This window comes from Sinocyclocheilus rhinocerous, unplaced genomic scaffold (genome assembly GCF_001515625.1).
Source record: "Sinocyclocheilus rhinocerous isolate Xijiao unplaced genomic scaffold, SAMN03320098_v1.1 scaffold677, whole genome shotgun sequence".
Classification (NCBI taxonomy): Eukaryota; Metazoa; Chordata; class Actinopteri; order Cypriniformes; family Cyprinidae; genus Sinocyclocheilus; species Sinocyclocheilus rhinocerous.
Genome location: NW_015633185.1, coordinates 1844415 through 1860469, shown reverse-complemented (window position 1 = coordinate 1860469; position 16055 = coordinate 1844415). Strand labels below are relative to the sequence as shown.

Sequence of the window (16055 nt, the reverse complement as noted above, 5' to 3'; positions counted from 1 at the left end):
TGAGCAACCACTTACTTAGCAATGAACATCCTAGCAACCGTTTAGAACATCTTAGCAACAGAATAGCAGTGCTCTGGCAGCTACTCCATTCTAAGATTCTAGCAATGGGATTGCAGGTTATTCATGTACAAACTGCTTTTCCTTACACCGTTTTCTTCAGAAATGTAAAAATCTAGTTTAAACTACAATGTATTATTTAAACTATCCTTAGAATTGTTTCTTCTTATCTTTCTGAGCCACTGCACTGTCTGTCGATAAACATGTGGCTGACCATAGATAAGAATGTGTGACGCAGCTGTCCACTGACTTATGATCAATGGTTCATTTTCTGCTGTGATCTTAAGGCACAGAAGGTCACTGTCCGTATGTCATCCAGCAAGCGTAATTAGGTCATGTACTTGTTTATGATCTTGGCAGACATGTTCTCAAGTGACTTATAAGAGAGTGCAAACATTGTGTTGTGATGTCTGAATCAGCAGGTAGACACGAATGCAAGAAGAGCAACTATCACACCCTCGGTTCTGTCAGTCGCTCATCTTGGTCAATTCACTCATCTGTTGGATAGTCGACAGTCACCCTGAAGGAGATTATTTTGTGATAATGAAGTGATCAGCAAATGCTGCCACAATATTTCAGTTGAACAGGTAAGGCCTACTTTTTCACTGTATAAGCATTCTTGAAATGAACACAAGTGCATGGCTTGCTTTTGGATGTCCTAGGGTACAGCATGAAAGGGCACAATTTACTAGCTTAATGAAAATGACAGATGTGGTTGTCTGTGGTCACATTTAGAAGGTCTCACGTTGTAACACTCTCCACTAAAGACTGGAAATCATATACATACAAAACCTCACAGGATTGGTGCATGGCAAACAACTGCTTGATTTGTAGAGGTAGCACCATTAAACTCAGGGGGTTGATTCATATTTCCCCCAGCCTGGAGAGGAAGCTTAATTATATAGTAAACAGCAGGGGAGCGCTTAGGACGGATGAGCTCCTTGTTAATAAGAAGTTGTCTTCAATCTAATGACTGATGTGAAGTTGGATGCTGGGTTGGCATCCCTCCTATAAACATTCCCATGAGCCGACAGACACAAAGAGGTGAGAAGAGGTCTTGATTTTATTTTTTTTTTATAAGCATGAAGCACTCTAGCATAGCACACCATTTGAAAAACAAGAACCCAATAAACCCCAGCAATTGCATATAGAGTCGTTGATTGTAGGTTTCCCCAAGGATGTGTTAAGACCGTCCTAAATGAAATTAGGTTCTTATTAAAAAAGGGCAATTGGTGAAATGTTCTTCTGGAAGATTTTACCAGCACATAAATGACCTGGACATGTTTCTGCCATCATCTTCCAATTATGTGTGAGAAGAAAGGAAAAAAACATTAATAAATTTAAATAAAATGTAATATAATAAAATAAAAACAATAATAATAAGGTCACAGTGATTCATATTTTGCATTTCAGTGTATAAAGACAGCACTATAAATTCAGGTAAATTACACATGGAATGACAAACTTAAATTCCTTTTATGCCTTCACTATATGGAGACCACTCACCTCCTGGATGACTTCATAAAAGGTTTTTTTTTACTCTTTCACCCTCACTATAAAAGAAATATGAACCTTTGAGTTCCCAGGCTGTGGTCAAGTGTTTTCCACTACCTTTTCTAAAAGCCTCTTTTCACTCCATAGGAGAACTTATAAGTTTCATTCACATGCAATAGAAGCTACTTATCAAAATGCACTTTTTTTAAATGAAACTTATGCAAGTGTGACCGATTTTAATGTACCTCCTCATAATGATCAGATCAGAACTTGTCCTACAATGGCTTGTGATCGCAGCAACAGCAGTCCTTTTCACAAACTAAAAATCAAGACACATATTTTATAAGGTGCAGTGTTGAGATGACCGCAAAAACCTATTCGATTTCTTCCTATTTTGACATTCAGAAACATTTACTTTAAAAATACTTTTTATGGTAAAACCAGTAAAGAGCTCATCTTGATTTTCTAGCCTATTAAGCAAAATGGGGAGAAATTACTGAGGAAGCTGTAATCTAAATGACTATATGAATAGGAGCTAAAATACATATTTCATTTTATTTATGGGCATGGAATCTCTTTTAAAGACCAAACTGATCCTCCTTTTCATATTTGTAAAAGTTATGAAAAAGAAAGGATGCCCAACCACAAGCATTAAAGAGAAACTCAAATATCAGAATCTGTGCAACTAGTTATTAGAGAAAACAAACAAATGTGATCATATTTTTTTCTAAGCTTTGCCCAAAGCTGCACTTTTTAAAATAGATGGAGGAAATTGAACAAACAAGTAGATAAAACACAGACTGCCACATATTTGTTATACCAGATGATACCAGTCCATGTCTAGCAATATTCAGAGTGACGCAGTCCCCCTGCAAACACAAAAAGCAGCATGACAGAGAACAGATGAGAACATCCACTGAAGCAGCAGAACACAGCTCTGTAATCATCATTTATTCATTCATTCATTCAGCAGGACACTCACTGTGTTCAGGGGCAATACTCAAGATTTACCAGTCAGGTCAATACATAGTCATAGAAATCACATACAGCAGAAAAATCCAAAGATGGACCAAGAAAAAAAAATAGAAATAGAATAGAAAATGTTAAGGCTTAATATTATTATTCACTTCAACTTGTTTGTTTGCAATTATCTTTCAGTGAATAATGACATTGTACGAATGCAATATTTTGTGCATTTTACATAATAAACTGTAGCAAACTTTAAATAAATATGCCATTAGATGATTCCCCTGTCATTTAATGACAAGACACAAACATCTTATGTACTTAATATAAAAAAGGTCAAGATATGCAGTTTACTTAGATTGTTTTTATGTTCATACACACACAAAAAAAAAAATACAGCAGACAACAGAATAGAGGAGAATATAAAAACCATCACTCTTTGGCAAAAAACGAAGGTAAAACAGTTTAAATTGTATAAATATATATATGTACACATTCAGCTTTGAAAGAAATATGTTGAGTTTGAAAAAGAATCTAGACAAAATAAAAAAATCATGAGAAGCACATCATGTAAATGATGGACATTAAAACTCCCAGATTCACAGATTACAAAATAATCAGCTCATAATGAGCAGTATTTTATTAAAATTAAGAACAACCCCCGTTTCAGGTAAAGACTCAATCTGAAGTAAAACAATTATCAAATAATTAAAAAAAAGTTTTACAGCAAATATGGTCAACTAAAGGATTGGATTTACACAGCTTTTAAGTGTGGCAATGTTTATAGTCAGGATTTATTATCTCACTCATCTTAGACACAATGTACAAACAAAAGAGACAGCACTCTTATTATGATCAATGTAGCAGCCGTTTTCATAGACTTTTACAGTATAAGTTCACATATGTGAAGAGCACTGTTTGCACTGGAAAAAAGAAACCTTGAATTTCATTACCTGAGACTGACAGGGTGCCAATCTTCCAAACATTTAGCAGAACTAAGCTGTGTAAAACATAAAGGCATTCTGACTCTGTCGACATGATGGAAATGTGTGGCATATTTAGTGTACTGCTTCAGGTCTGATTTAGTAGAAAGATCCTGAGACAGAAGGTCAGTCCTAGTATCGGTAAATTTTGACAAGAAATGACCCATTTTCCGCTGACAGATGAAATAATGAATCTACACAATAGGGTTTGGTGAAAAACAAACTGAAATTTAATGTATTTAATGAAAATCCTGACCTTGGCCGTCACATTCATGAGACTCTATTAGTGCAGCAGTTCACTACGACTCACTCAGAAAAAGCACACAATCAAGATGAATAAAAACAAGTTATTTTGTTCACATCTGTCAACTGTCAGTCTGACTCATGACAATCAGAGTTCCAGTCTGGAGATATCCAACTCCGTTAAGAAAGTACAAAGATACCTTTTTTTAAATTTATTTCTAGGCATTGTTTTTACCATGTCACATTTTTATTCATCTTGATTTCTCACAACTTGTGTACTTTTCCTGGGTGAGTTGACGTGTTGCATCAGACCATTCTGTGATACTTTTGCATCTTTTTTAAAAGCTTGATGCTGGACGCTATTCACTGCCATTGTACGGACAAGCACAAGAGGGACATTTCTTTACATTTCTCCTTTTGTGGTCTGAAAAATAAAGAAAGGCATACGGCATTAGAACAACACAAGGGTGAGTAAATGATGATTTAATTTTCATTTTTGTGTGAACTTTCTCTTTAATCTGCACACTTCATACTGCAGCTATACAATTTAGTCAGTAATATAAATCTTGTAATAAACAACTGAGATGGTTCACAGTGTGGGCAGACTGACTAATGACTTTGCCCAACTGTGAATCGTCATTTACAGAAAAACTATGAAACTAATTATAAAAGCGGTTTGGTTTCAAGAATTTTATTGCAAAAAAAAAAGTCCCACCGCTCCTTCCCACTCGCATAAACATATTTGCACACACGCGCACAAACATCAGACTGAAAAACGTTCAGATGGAAACATTATAATCCAATATTATGTGAATGTTGAAGTCATTGCTGGCAATGTTATATTAATGTCTATCTCAACAATACCTGTGCTTATCGCAGATAAAGCTCTACATCATCTGGCATCATTTCCTGTGAAACAGCCTACAGATAGGGACTGTCTGACCTAACAGAAACTTATCCCTGTTCCCAGAACCTCCAATGTACTGCAGCCTTTATCAGACAGAATTAAATTACATTTGGTGTACATGTGCTTTCTGTGTGTTGCTGGGTTATTATTGAAGTTGCAGCATTATTGAAATTACTACAAAATGGATTCAAAATCTATGTGATTATGATAACCTACACCTGTGACTGTGCAGTGGTGTTTTTCAGTGCATCAAGGCACCTCTTTAACACTGGTTAAAGTGGGGGCATACAGAATCAGCTGCACATTAGAGGCTGCTTTTGAAAGTGAATCAGATTTTCACACTGCTAATTTGTTGAAAACCTGTCTACTCATGGTACTCTTTTGAGAAATATTTAAATTCATTCAAACCATGCCTCTCTCACCGCCCACCTCTTAATCAGAGTGGAAAACACTTAATGAAGAGATATTTCATAAAAGGGTTCTTAATTACACTGAATTTAAACCTGAATAAAGACAAGATGAAATATCCCCATAAAGTCAACTTCTTGGTCTTTTGAGGAGAAATTTTTTTGGCATTTTTTGATTTGGTAAGTTTTTCAAAGTAAATAAATGAATATGAATATTAGGGTTTCCAAAAAACTTTTTGAGATTAATTCATAGTTCATGGGGAAGTCGTGGCCTAATGGTTAGAGAGTCGGACTCGTAACCCAAAGGTTGCGGGTTTGAGTCTTGTACTGGCAGGGATTGTAGGTGGGGGGAGTGAATGTACAGCGCTCTCTCCCACCTTCAATACCACGACTGAGGTACCCTTGAGCAAGGCACCGAACCCCCAACTGCTCCCCGAGCGCCACAGCAAAAATGGCTGCCCACTGCTCCGGGTGTGTGTTCACGGTGTGTGTGTGTTCACTGCTGTGTGTGTGCACTTTGGATGGGATAAATGCAGAGCGCTAAGTCCGAGTATGGGTCACCATACTTGGCCACATTTTTTTTTTTTAGTTATGCTTTTAATTTGAATGTAATTTTTGAAATGAAATAACGATAATACAAATAATTATTATTAGTAGTAGTAGTATATTATTTATTTTAATTAGGCACAGAAAGAGAACAGGATTGAGTGAAAATTAAATAGAATTTTGTTTGAATTATTCTTTTCTGAGAATGAGTAAGAAAAATTAAGTGCTGGGGTACTACTGATTTTGTGACGTTCAATGCAAAATGACACTTTATGTCTGAGTGTGACATTTTTCTTTAGATTTTTTTCCCCCTACAAACCCAACACCCTTGTGAAAACCATATAAAATTGCAATATTTGCTGCCTCATCTCTTAACAATTCAAAGACTTTGAAACGGTTTTATAATTTTTGTTCTTGGCAAGCTTATAGACTTTTAATTAAAAGTGATAAGAGCATGTGTGTTTTATGTCAACATTATGTCATTTGATAATTAAAAAGACTTATGCAGACAATCTGAACCTTCTTCACTGCTAAGCATGAGTCTTACCTGAGGAACTAAGATGCCCAGAAGAAGTCCAGCCATGATTTTATAGTCGTCCATGAACCAAATGAAGACGGCATTCGTGCAACCACGGGTGTAGATCACATCTATATTTTCTAGCCTCTGCGGGCAAAGTTCAGGCAATAGAAATGAATTGCCATCACTGCATGTCTCATTAACAAACAGTGTTATAAAGTCATTAATTGAAAATGTATTGAGAGATAACTGGATGTTGTTATAAGGCAGCTCATCATTCATCTGTGGTGCTGCATATCCTCACAGCTTGTTAAAATTCAAAGGAGGTTCTCATTGCTCTTCTCAAGATGATCAGACCTTTGACCCCTCCAAATTACTGTATTTATACCAGGTGGATCGACACAGGACACAGAGCACTTTTCAAATATCAGAATGCACTTATAAGCTACTTTAAATTCCTTTGTTCACGAAAGTGGATCTAATGTAACAAAATATAGTCAGAAAGAGAGGTGATCAGGGCACATACCTCTTTCTCCAGGGCCTTGTGTCCACACATTGTATTAACAACTTCAGAAGGCTGTAATACACAAGGAAATGTTTGTCTTAATATTTTCATACAGGTAAAACAGCTAAAAGCATATAGTAGTTAAGCTTTTTTATCTTGTATTTCTCTCATCAACTGTGAGATTGTGTTAAAGTGTTGATTTGGCAAACAGCAAAACCTCTGGGAAAAGGACATTTAACTTTCCCAACCTGCTGGATCATACGTATGAAATTACACTTTGTGCGGATTAATAACTAGCCTACTCTCTACATAACAGGTTTCGATCCTCTTTTTGTCATTCTAAGTTACAGAGGTTTTAGTCTTAAACTAATGCAGTGCTAAGACTACTAAGCTTTCTGAATGAAGCTAATATCATTCTGTGAGTAACTGTACACATTTTGATTACTTTTAATTCACTCAAAAAATTCAATTCTGCCTTTTACTCATCTTAATGTCGTTCCAAATCCATAAGATGTTGGTTCATCTTTGAAACCCAGATGAAGATATTTTTAATGAAATGATTTCTATCCCTCCACTGAATGTCCAAGAAACTTCAGTCAATATGCTCTATGTATGTGCGTTGATCAATGTTTATAAGTAAATAGAAGCTGAAATTAAATCTGTTCATCATATAAAGTGATGGTGTCTCTTCAGAAGATTTGGCTTGAGCTGCTTGATTCGTGTGGGTTTATTTCCTGATCTCTTTATGAACTTTTCGATGCGTCAAATTTTTGGTTGCATGAACTTTCAATGGAGGGACAGAAATCAGATTTCATTAAAACTATTATCATTTGTGATTCAAAGATGAACAAAAGTCTTATGGGTTTGGAACTATATGGGGGTGAGCAAATGATGGCAATTTTAATTTGGGGGTGAATATCTCTTTAAATCAGTGTGGCATGACCTCTTTAAAAAGGTTCCATATAGAGTTTCCAATGTAATATGTTTGTCGATGGCAGGAACAATTTACATTTGGAAGACACACCCAAAAATACAAACTGTTAAGTGTACTGAGAATTCAAATCCTTTAAGCTCAACAAATTTAGCTCAAGGCAATGTAAAAATCTGGGTTAAATTAAGCTAAATATTCTTTTAAACAATATGTGATTTTGTATTTTATATGAGGTTCACAAACAAAAAGGCAGATAAGTTATCAATATCTAGTTTCATTTGCAACAAGTGTATCTAATACAATAAGCACACATTGTTGCAACTTAGGCACCTTGAAGAAATTCAGTCAAAATGGCTGTGATAGACATTGTAGACACCATGCCTTAAGATAATACTTCATCACTTAGAAAAAATATACCAAATAAGAGATTATTGCTGTCTTTTATTTGGTTTGTTAAATGGTTAGCAGTACATATATTAAGAGAGAATCAAATGTTTTGATTAACTTTTTGATATCAATTAAAAAACTGCATTGTTTGTTGAATATATTTGCATTTGCACTGTTTTATTTTTATTTATTTATTTATTTTGGAAAATGCATCTGCCAAAATATTCTACAATTTATTACTTCTTATATTTAGCCATGTTAAGTGATGTAACATTTTATATCTTGTAATCAGGTTTAGAACTGATCTCCATTATTGGCATTAATGCAATGTCCTTAGATAAGATTCTGATATTCGATTTCAGACAAAACATTCTGATGTAATCTTCATATATAGAAATCAGCATTGCTTTGTCTTAGACTGAGGGACTGATGAGGTAATACTTGTCCACAGGTAATCTGCACACAGCTGGATGTTGGCAAACAGGCTCTGTGCCTTTTCAAAAACTAATGAAAAATGAATGTCATTTTTGACTGTAAGACCTGCTTTAGTATTGCACTTAAGAGGACCCATTTTTAACTGTCCTATGCAACTCCAAAAATGGGCTCTTTTAATATTCAAGAAAATGTCATTTCAAGCTGGGTTTCAAGCTCTGGCTTGTGTTGAGAATGACAAGAACATAAATGTGCAAGAAACTAACAAAATAGCTGCTGTTTCGGCACATGGTGTAACTAAACTCTTGCAGATCAGTCATTCCTGTTAAGCAGAACATTTTCATGTCCCCATCATTGTTCAGGTGTGTTTGATTAGGGTTGGAGCTGAACTCTGCAGGACTGCGGCTCTCTAGGACCGAACTTGCCTACCCCTGGTGTAGGGCAATAGCACATACAGTTTGTACAGTATAAAAACCATTACGCCTATGGAATGTCCCCACAATTCACAAAAACAAACGTGTGTGTGTGTGTGTGTGTATGTTCACACAGCAAGACAAATTAAAAAAATATTTATAGACAAACCTTGCTCAGACAACAGGTGTAAGGCACTGCACACGCTAGCGGACCAGGAGCAGAGCAGTTATGATACATGTTCACCTGCCAGTCTGTGAAGTCGGTTCCCCCACAACATTTGAACTGGTGAAACAAGAATCAAAGCATTAAAAATCGCTTATAAATCGAAATATCAGCAAAGCTTCAGAGGAATGACACTATTACTTGGAAAAGCTGGTAGTTTTCTCATCTGGCACCGCAAAATATAGTAGCACATAGTGGTTCAACACAACAGTGATGTACAAGACTACTAGAATAATATTTGTACACTGCATTTTTAAAAACAACATTTGGGTAATGTGCAAATGGTTGGATATGAGTTGAATCTGCTAGCGTGTCATCAGCTAAATTGCACCTAGGTTGACAGGGCATTAAACATGAGAGGTGAAAGGAATAATCTGAGCTGCTCTGTATTCATTTCTTGAGCCAAAACTTTCAGAAGACAAACATGAATAAATATTAGGCTGTCTTCTCTCAATGAATGGCACAATTCATATTCCAGCCCCTCATTTAAATGGCAGTGAATAACATTAGAGGTAATTACTTTTGATTCTCTTATAAGAAACATATCTCATACTGATGTCCAAGAATTATTATGACAATAAGCTTAAGGAAAACAAAGAGCATAATTGTTTGATTATATCCTACTGCAGAAGGCAGACAGAAACTAATGCAGCGTGGGACGTCGGTCACAAAACAAATAAATGAGGAATGACCAAGACCACTGGGTATGAAGCCACTGGACACAGTAGCCAGAGAGAACTTGCTCATTTGGAACGTATTTCAACGTTGCCCGATACAGACAATACTTGATCCACGAAAATTAGTGTGAACAATGTAGAAACTACGTCAGCAATGACTTAAGCTGAATAGAATAACAGAATTACTTTTTACTGCTTATTTTAGCCAAAATGTGTGATGTGCAAAATGACTGTCAAGTTTCTTTCTCTCTCTAAATCTTGTCAATTGATATTCCGATGTAGACTTGATCCCTGTGATGTTTTCATTGTCCTTCAGATTGAACACATATTCCCTCTATGATTTGGAATCTTATTCAAGATAATTATCCTGTGAAGCAGAAACGAATACCCACTGTGTCATGTTGAGCTTGTCGGGATACTGTTTGACAGAAAAAAAAGAAAGAAGGAATTTCAAGTACTAAAAAAAAAAGGAAGAATAAAAAAAACATTCAAACCACAATGAAAGACTGCTGTGACAGGCACTGAAGGTGGTTTAACCAGAAAAATAATCCCTTTATCTTAACAATGGACCAAATGGAATGTGCTAAACCTTTTCCTTTCGACCATCACAGTGTGAGGAATGATTACTTGAAACTGACTGTTCTTAGAGGCACAGCTCCAATTAGTTTCTTTAAAGTCAAGTCAAAAAGGATCTTGTAAATAAAATGAAATTGCTGTAATATTTCCGTGCATAACTGAGCACTGCTGAAACAGCTCGCTGTAATTGCTCATATTAAACAGGTACATGCAGATGCTCAGGATGAGGTTGTGCAGCCGGTGGACTGGTACAGAGTCATTCTCATGTGTTACTTCTGAATGCACTCAAAGAGTTGTTACCTAATTAATGGTCATAAAAAAAGCACATTTGAATTGGCATTACATCTGAGTTTCATCTGAATATAGGGCCTCTTTTCATGGAAAACACAGACTGAATTGCATTATCCAGTCATTAAAACAGAATTTATAAAGCAGAAAGTCATGGAATTTGGAAAATAGTCCAAAGTCATTGATGCTCATGGTTTTTTCAGCATCTACTGACTATACGAGGACATCCACATGAACTTCATCTCCAGAGATGTTCTGAGATTTAATTTCACTAACATTTCACTTGATAAAATCTATCTGCAAATAAATTCTCTAAAAGGTCTTAATTATAAACTGCAAAAATTAAAGTTTTGTTGAACCTGAAAAAATGATGGCAGAATTAAAAAGAAAAAAGCCCTTTATTTATAAAAAAAAAAAAAATAATAATTGTTTGTTGAAAAAAGGAACCGTTCTATTTTCATTTTATTTCAATCTTTAAAAGATTGATTAAATTAATAATTTCTTTACAATAAATTTGCATTACAGCATACATTTGTATTAAATGTATTAAAACAATCTAGAAAAATTCAATAGAATTTAGAATTTCATATGGCATTATTATTGTATTTTAATAAATTAATAAATACATAAATAATTTAATACATTTTAATAAATTCAAATGATTACACATGCTTTTTAATTATAAAAAATATAAATCTTTATAAAAAAATTAAAAAAAATTTAAAAAAAAAGATTTTCACATTACCAGTTTCTTTTATTTTCAGCAACAATTAAAGAAAATTTAGTTTGAAATTCAACCAATTTTAAACAGAATGGGTTCGCCAACAGCAATGCAGAGTGAATGCATGCAGAGAGGTCTGGGCCTTCATAGTTTCTTAATGTGAAACTTTGCTGACAGATCAAGTTCAAAGATACATTCAATGCAGTCTTAAAAAGTCAGCATATTAAATCTGCACCTTTCATGTGTCCATGACAAATCTCTTACCGTTTTCTGAACAAAGTCCATGATGTTTTTGAAATCCAGGTCATCATAGTAATTGACCATGCCTTTACGGATGTTTTTGTTGAGAAGGTCCTCTGTCTATTGGACAAAGGAATGTCAGTGTTATAACAGGAATTTTTTGTTTTTTTGCAACAAAATGTTTGATTTCTTTTAACACGGGATGTTGAGCCTTTGTTGTTCCTTTCATTTGTTTTGAAGCAGTTAGAAATAAACTTTAAAAAAAACGGCAATATCTGAGGACTGGTACAATTAGTTTTTTTTAAAAATATGATTGAAATTAAGTTCACAATAATGGTAAATATGCTCTGGCATCAAAATTATTTTGTTAAACAAATTTCCACATTCAGCAGACGCTGAAATACAACCTCATCTAATCAGAAAACAGTCATGACCCAGCAGCCATGTAACAGTACTCATAATTATCTTTTTCAAATTAGCATGGATCCCATTAGCCCAATGAAATGAATAACAAAGAAACTGCCAACAATTGCATGGCTAATGACTATAAAATACTGCAATACTGAATTCTGTACGTATACATTTCTTTTTGTGACGCATGTCACAGTCTTCCACTTGGAAATTTACATCAAAAAACCTTTCTTATTATAAAGGAAGGGATTTGTCAAGAACATTTTACATGCAACAAGAAAGGAGATAAAAATGACTGTACCTGTCTCCTAAAGATCAAAGCAAGAATCCCACTGGCGAGCTCCAAAATGAGACAGAGAGCCAGCATGTAAAGAAACTGCAAGGCAACAGTAAACAGTGGATCTCAAATGGTAAATATGCTCTGGCATCAAAATTATTTTGTTAAACAAATTTCCACATTCAGCAGACGCTGAAATACAACCTCATCTAATCAGAAAACAGTCATGACCCAGCAGCCATGTAACAGTACTCATAATTATCTTTTTCAAATTAGCATGGATCCCATTAGCCCAATGAAATGAATAACAAAGAAACTGCCAACAATTGCATGGCTAATGACTATAAAATACTGTATGTATACATTTCTTTTTGTGACCCATGTCACAGTCTTCCACTTGGAAATTTACATCAAAAAACCTTTCTTATTATAAAGGAAGGGATTTGTCAAGAACATTTTACATGCAACAAGAAAGGAGATAAAAATGACTGTACCTGTCTCCTAAAGATCAAAGCAAGAATCCCACTGGCGAGCTCCAAAATGAGACAGAGAGCCAGCATGTAAAGAAACTGCAAGGCAACAGTAAACAGTGGATCTCAAGTGAAACAGAGACACACGCACATTACTCAGAAACAAATGAAACAGTCACACGCCTCAATTTCTGCCCTATGTGGGCAGTGAGTCTGTCTATGCATGTACAGCACCCAGTGAATTTTTCACAAGGCAGATGGACCAGTGAATACAAAACTCTCCACCTCTGCATAAATGCCGATGGCCAAAATAAAGCCCCCTATCAGCTAAAACAAATCACAAATCAGACCATTTGGGTTTAATGCAAAATTACATCACAGATGGGATGAATATCACAATTTTAGCGATATTAGTACATTTAAAAAGGCACATGAGTTCAAAACAACACAAAAGAGTACATAAAATATGTTTAGTCACATTCAGGGCCTCAACAAACCACATTACTGAATCTAGGAGTATATTCTTCCGTATGTTTTTTATATTTAAAGGTATTATGATTCAAACAAGAGCAAAGTAGAGCTATGTGAAACCTCCTGAGTTAATGTATTCTAACCTTGAATCTTAATGGCACTCAGTGCGCCGAGTGTGATTTCCATTTGGATATATTCTATATTATCATACTCTACTGATCAGAGCTGTGGTTAACTAATTGAAGAATTAAAGCATGTGGTGTGAACCCCAAAGCATTTCTGTGTCACAATGAAAAGTACTATAAAGTAGATCTAGGAGAAGTATATTCAGATGAAGTTGTGCAAAACTGACATAGAACAGCAAATTAACTTCTGTAACTCTGAGAAACAAACACTGAGCTCCAGTGACATGGCTTAATGGCATAATCAAATAATAAACAATGTAATGCTGCCCTGGTTTTTGCAGTAAAACCACTCCACATCTGTTAACTCACTGTGTGTGTGTGTGTGTGTTTGTGTGTGTGTGAACATGTCTGTGTGCATATGGGCTTTACAACACATTTGTTGGTGCAAATGCATTCCTTTCTCATTCAACATCACACCAGCATGTAGTCTGTATGGATAAGTTTTAATCTTTTTCCTCAAATGAATGGAGGCATCATCGGTATGTACCGGGTTGTTTTTCATGGGATGCCTCCTCAAAAGCATTCAGATGAGAAAATAATTGGCAGTGCATAAATAAAACAAAGTAAATATTATAAACTCAAAGTGTGTAAATCACATTTTTTTCTAAAATGATACTGTACTATTCAACAGTGACATCAGTGGGTCAAGTTTCAGAGGGAAGCAGCTAAAATGTATGAATGTGCGGGGGGTGCAAACAGGTCAAACTGGTGGAAATTAATGGACTAATTACAGAGTAATCGACTCGCCCATTCATACCACTTTTAGTCTTGTCCAAATTGAAATGAAGTTGAAACATGAAATGACCTGTGGGTGATCAGGATTTAATGAAGGTCTATTCAGTTCGGTTAAATTACAGGTCCACCTCCGTATCTACCATCATCATAAGTTTACAGAGGGTTTGGGGACTAATGGGCTAAAAAAAGAAGGTGGCTATTCATAACAGTTAACAACAGGCAGTAGTGTTTAAAATAAACAAAAGCGTGTTACTGTATTTTTTATTATGAAGCAATATAAAACTATTAACATATAATTAAATGTTAACTTACACTACCACATTCATTTTTTTTTAAATGTTTTTGAAGGAAGTCTTATATGCTCTGCATTAATTTGATCTGCATTAATTTGATCAAAAATAAAACCCATAATATTGTGAAATATTATTACAATTTAAAATATCTGTTTTGTATTTTAATTTATTTTAAAATGTCATTAATTCCTGTGATGGCAAAGCTGAATTTTCAGCATCATTACTAATCATTCTAATATGCTGATTTGCTGCTCACCAAACATTTCTTATTATTATCAATGTTGAAAATATTTGTGCTGCTTAATGTTGTAAATGTCTTTTGGAAAAATTCAAATTTTTTTTTTTTTTTTTTTTTTAAGTCTTACTGATCCCAAACTTTTGAACAGTAGTGTAAGTTAATAAAAATTTGATGTGAATTAATTTTAATAATTTTACAAACATATAAAACAACATGGTAGCATTGATTAACCTAGATCTGTAAATGAAACATGAATTTAATAACTAACTAACTAAATAAATAAATGAAGAGAAGCAAAGCAAAAAGAATTAAAGTCCTCTCTGGAAGGCCACTTCAGGCCATTTCAGAAGACCACAAAACGTTATAATGTTTTTTTATTTTATTTTATATATTATATTAAATATTTTATATATTTTTATATTTATTAGTTAAAACATAAATGACAACAACTAATTCCATGAGATATTGAAAGATTGGGGGAAAAAAAGAAAACAGAAACAAGAAATGTCTTGTCAACTACAAAGACTGAAGGCATAAATGCTGATGGAGTCCGAGACCACCACCTCATTTCAACAGAAATTCTCTCGGGTTGAAGCTGGCTCCATCTGGGTGCTCATAACTTATAATCCATTCATTTTCATGCACCTTTATGTCAAAACACATTGCTTAAACATTATTTAAAATGTATATGAAAACAAAGAGTGTCCTGAAATCTACAAAATCTCTAGCACATACATCTGTAAATATATAGCTACAATTCAAAAACTATTTCCAAACATCCAAAACTGCAATTAAGCCAATCTGTAAAGTTAGCACAAGTCAAGCAAGGTGTAAGCATTAAAGAAAATAAGACACAGTGCACTTCAGAATGCCTTTTACCAATCAACATGAGTGCACATTAATCAACAGAGATGGTAAGAACAGATGTACTCCCTTGTCTTCTTGAGCAGAATAGCCATCCACACATAATAATTCACCCTTGCAGCCCTGTGTGAGGCACGTGCACCAGGTCTCTTGTGAAACCTGTGATGAAAGCAGCACAAAGTGTGCGCTGGGTCAGCCTAATACTGGTGCCAATGGGCCACCAAGAGCCTCGGCTGGTGGCATAATGGTCTGAAATGGGGTCCTATGGGGCCCATTGTTTACGCTGTCAGTGTGATGGGTTTAACATGTGCAGACCTGCTCTTGACAGAAAACAGGGAGAGAAGCACAATGGTGCAGCCCGTAGCATTTCAAACCTCTGCTGTCACATAGAGCAGCTTTGACACCAGCCTTTTACTCACAATAATCTTTTTCAAATGTCAATAACGTTATTTGCATATATAAAACAGTATAAATAATACATTAATGGCACAATTGTGAAATGTATATAAAAGATTATTATGAGAGTTTATGCAAAGATGATGTAAAATAATTTATACAATAGGAAACTCAGTCTAGTGAATAAATAATATCAAATGTG

General features: G+C 34.8%; 1 protein-coding gene across 1 annotated transcript; it reads right to left on the bottom strand.

The window, feature by feature from the left end:
• Window positions 1–3995: 3995 nt before the first annotated feature.
• Window positions 3996–12765, bottom strand: LOC107743619 (tetraspanin-15-like). Its single transcript, XM_016556950.1, has 6 exons — window positions 12696–12765; window positions 11538–11633; window positions 8958–9071; window positions 6647–6697; window positions 6151–6267; window positions 3996–4167 (listed from the first exon to the last, which is right to left on the bottom strand). The coding sequence occupies exons 1-6, from the start codon at window positions 12759–12761 to the stop codon at window positions 4147–4149; spliced, it is 465 nt and encodes a 154-aa protein (XP_016412436.1). The 5' UTR covers window positions 12762–12765; the 3' UTR covers window positions 3996–4146.
• Between the last annotated feature and the right edge of the window lie 3290 nt (window positions 12766–16055).

Excerpts from the sequence above, each read along its gene's own strand:
- LOC107743619 (XM_016556950.1), bottom strand. The coding sequence starts at position 12,761 with ATGCTGGCTCTCTGTCTCATTTTGGAGCTCGCCAGTGGGATTCTTGCT. Across the intron at positions 11,634-12,695 it reads CTTTGATCTTTAGGAGACAG|ACAGAGGACCTTCTCAACAA; the intron begins GTACAGTCATTT and ends TTTGTCCAATAG. Across the intron at positions 9,072-11,537 it reads TGGACTTTGTTCAGAAAACG|TTCAAATGTTGTGGGGGAAC; the intron begins GTAAGAGATTTG and ends TTGTTTCACCAG.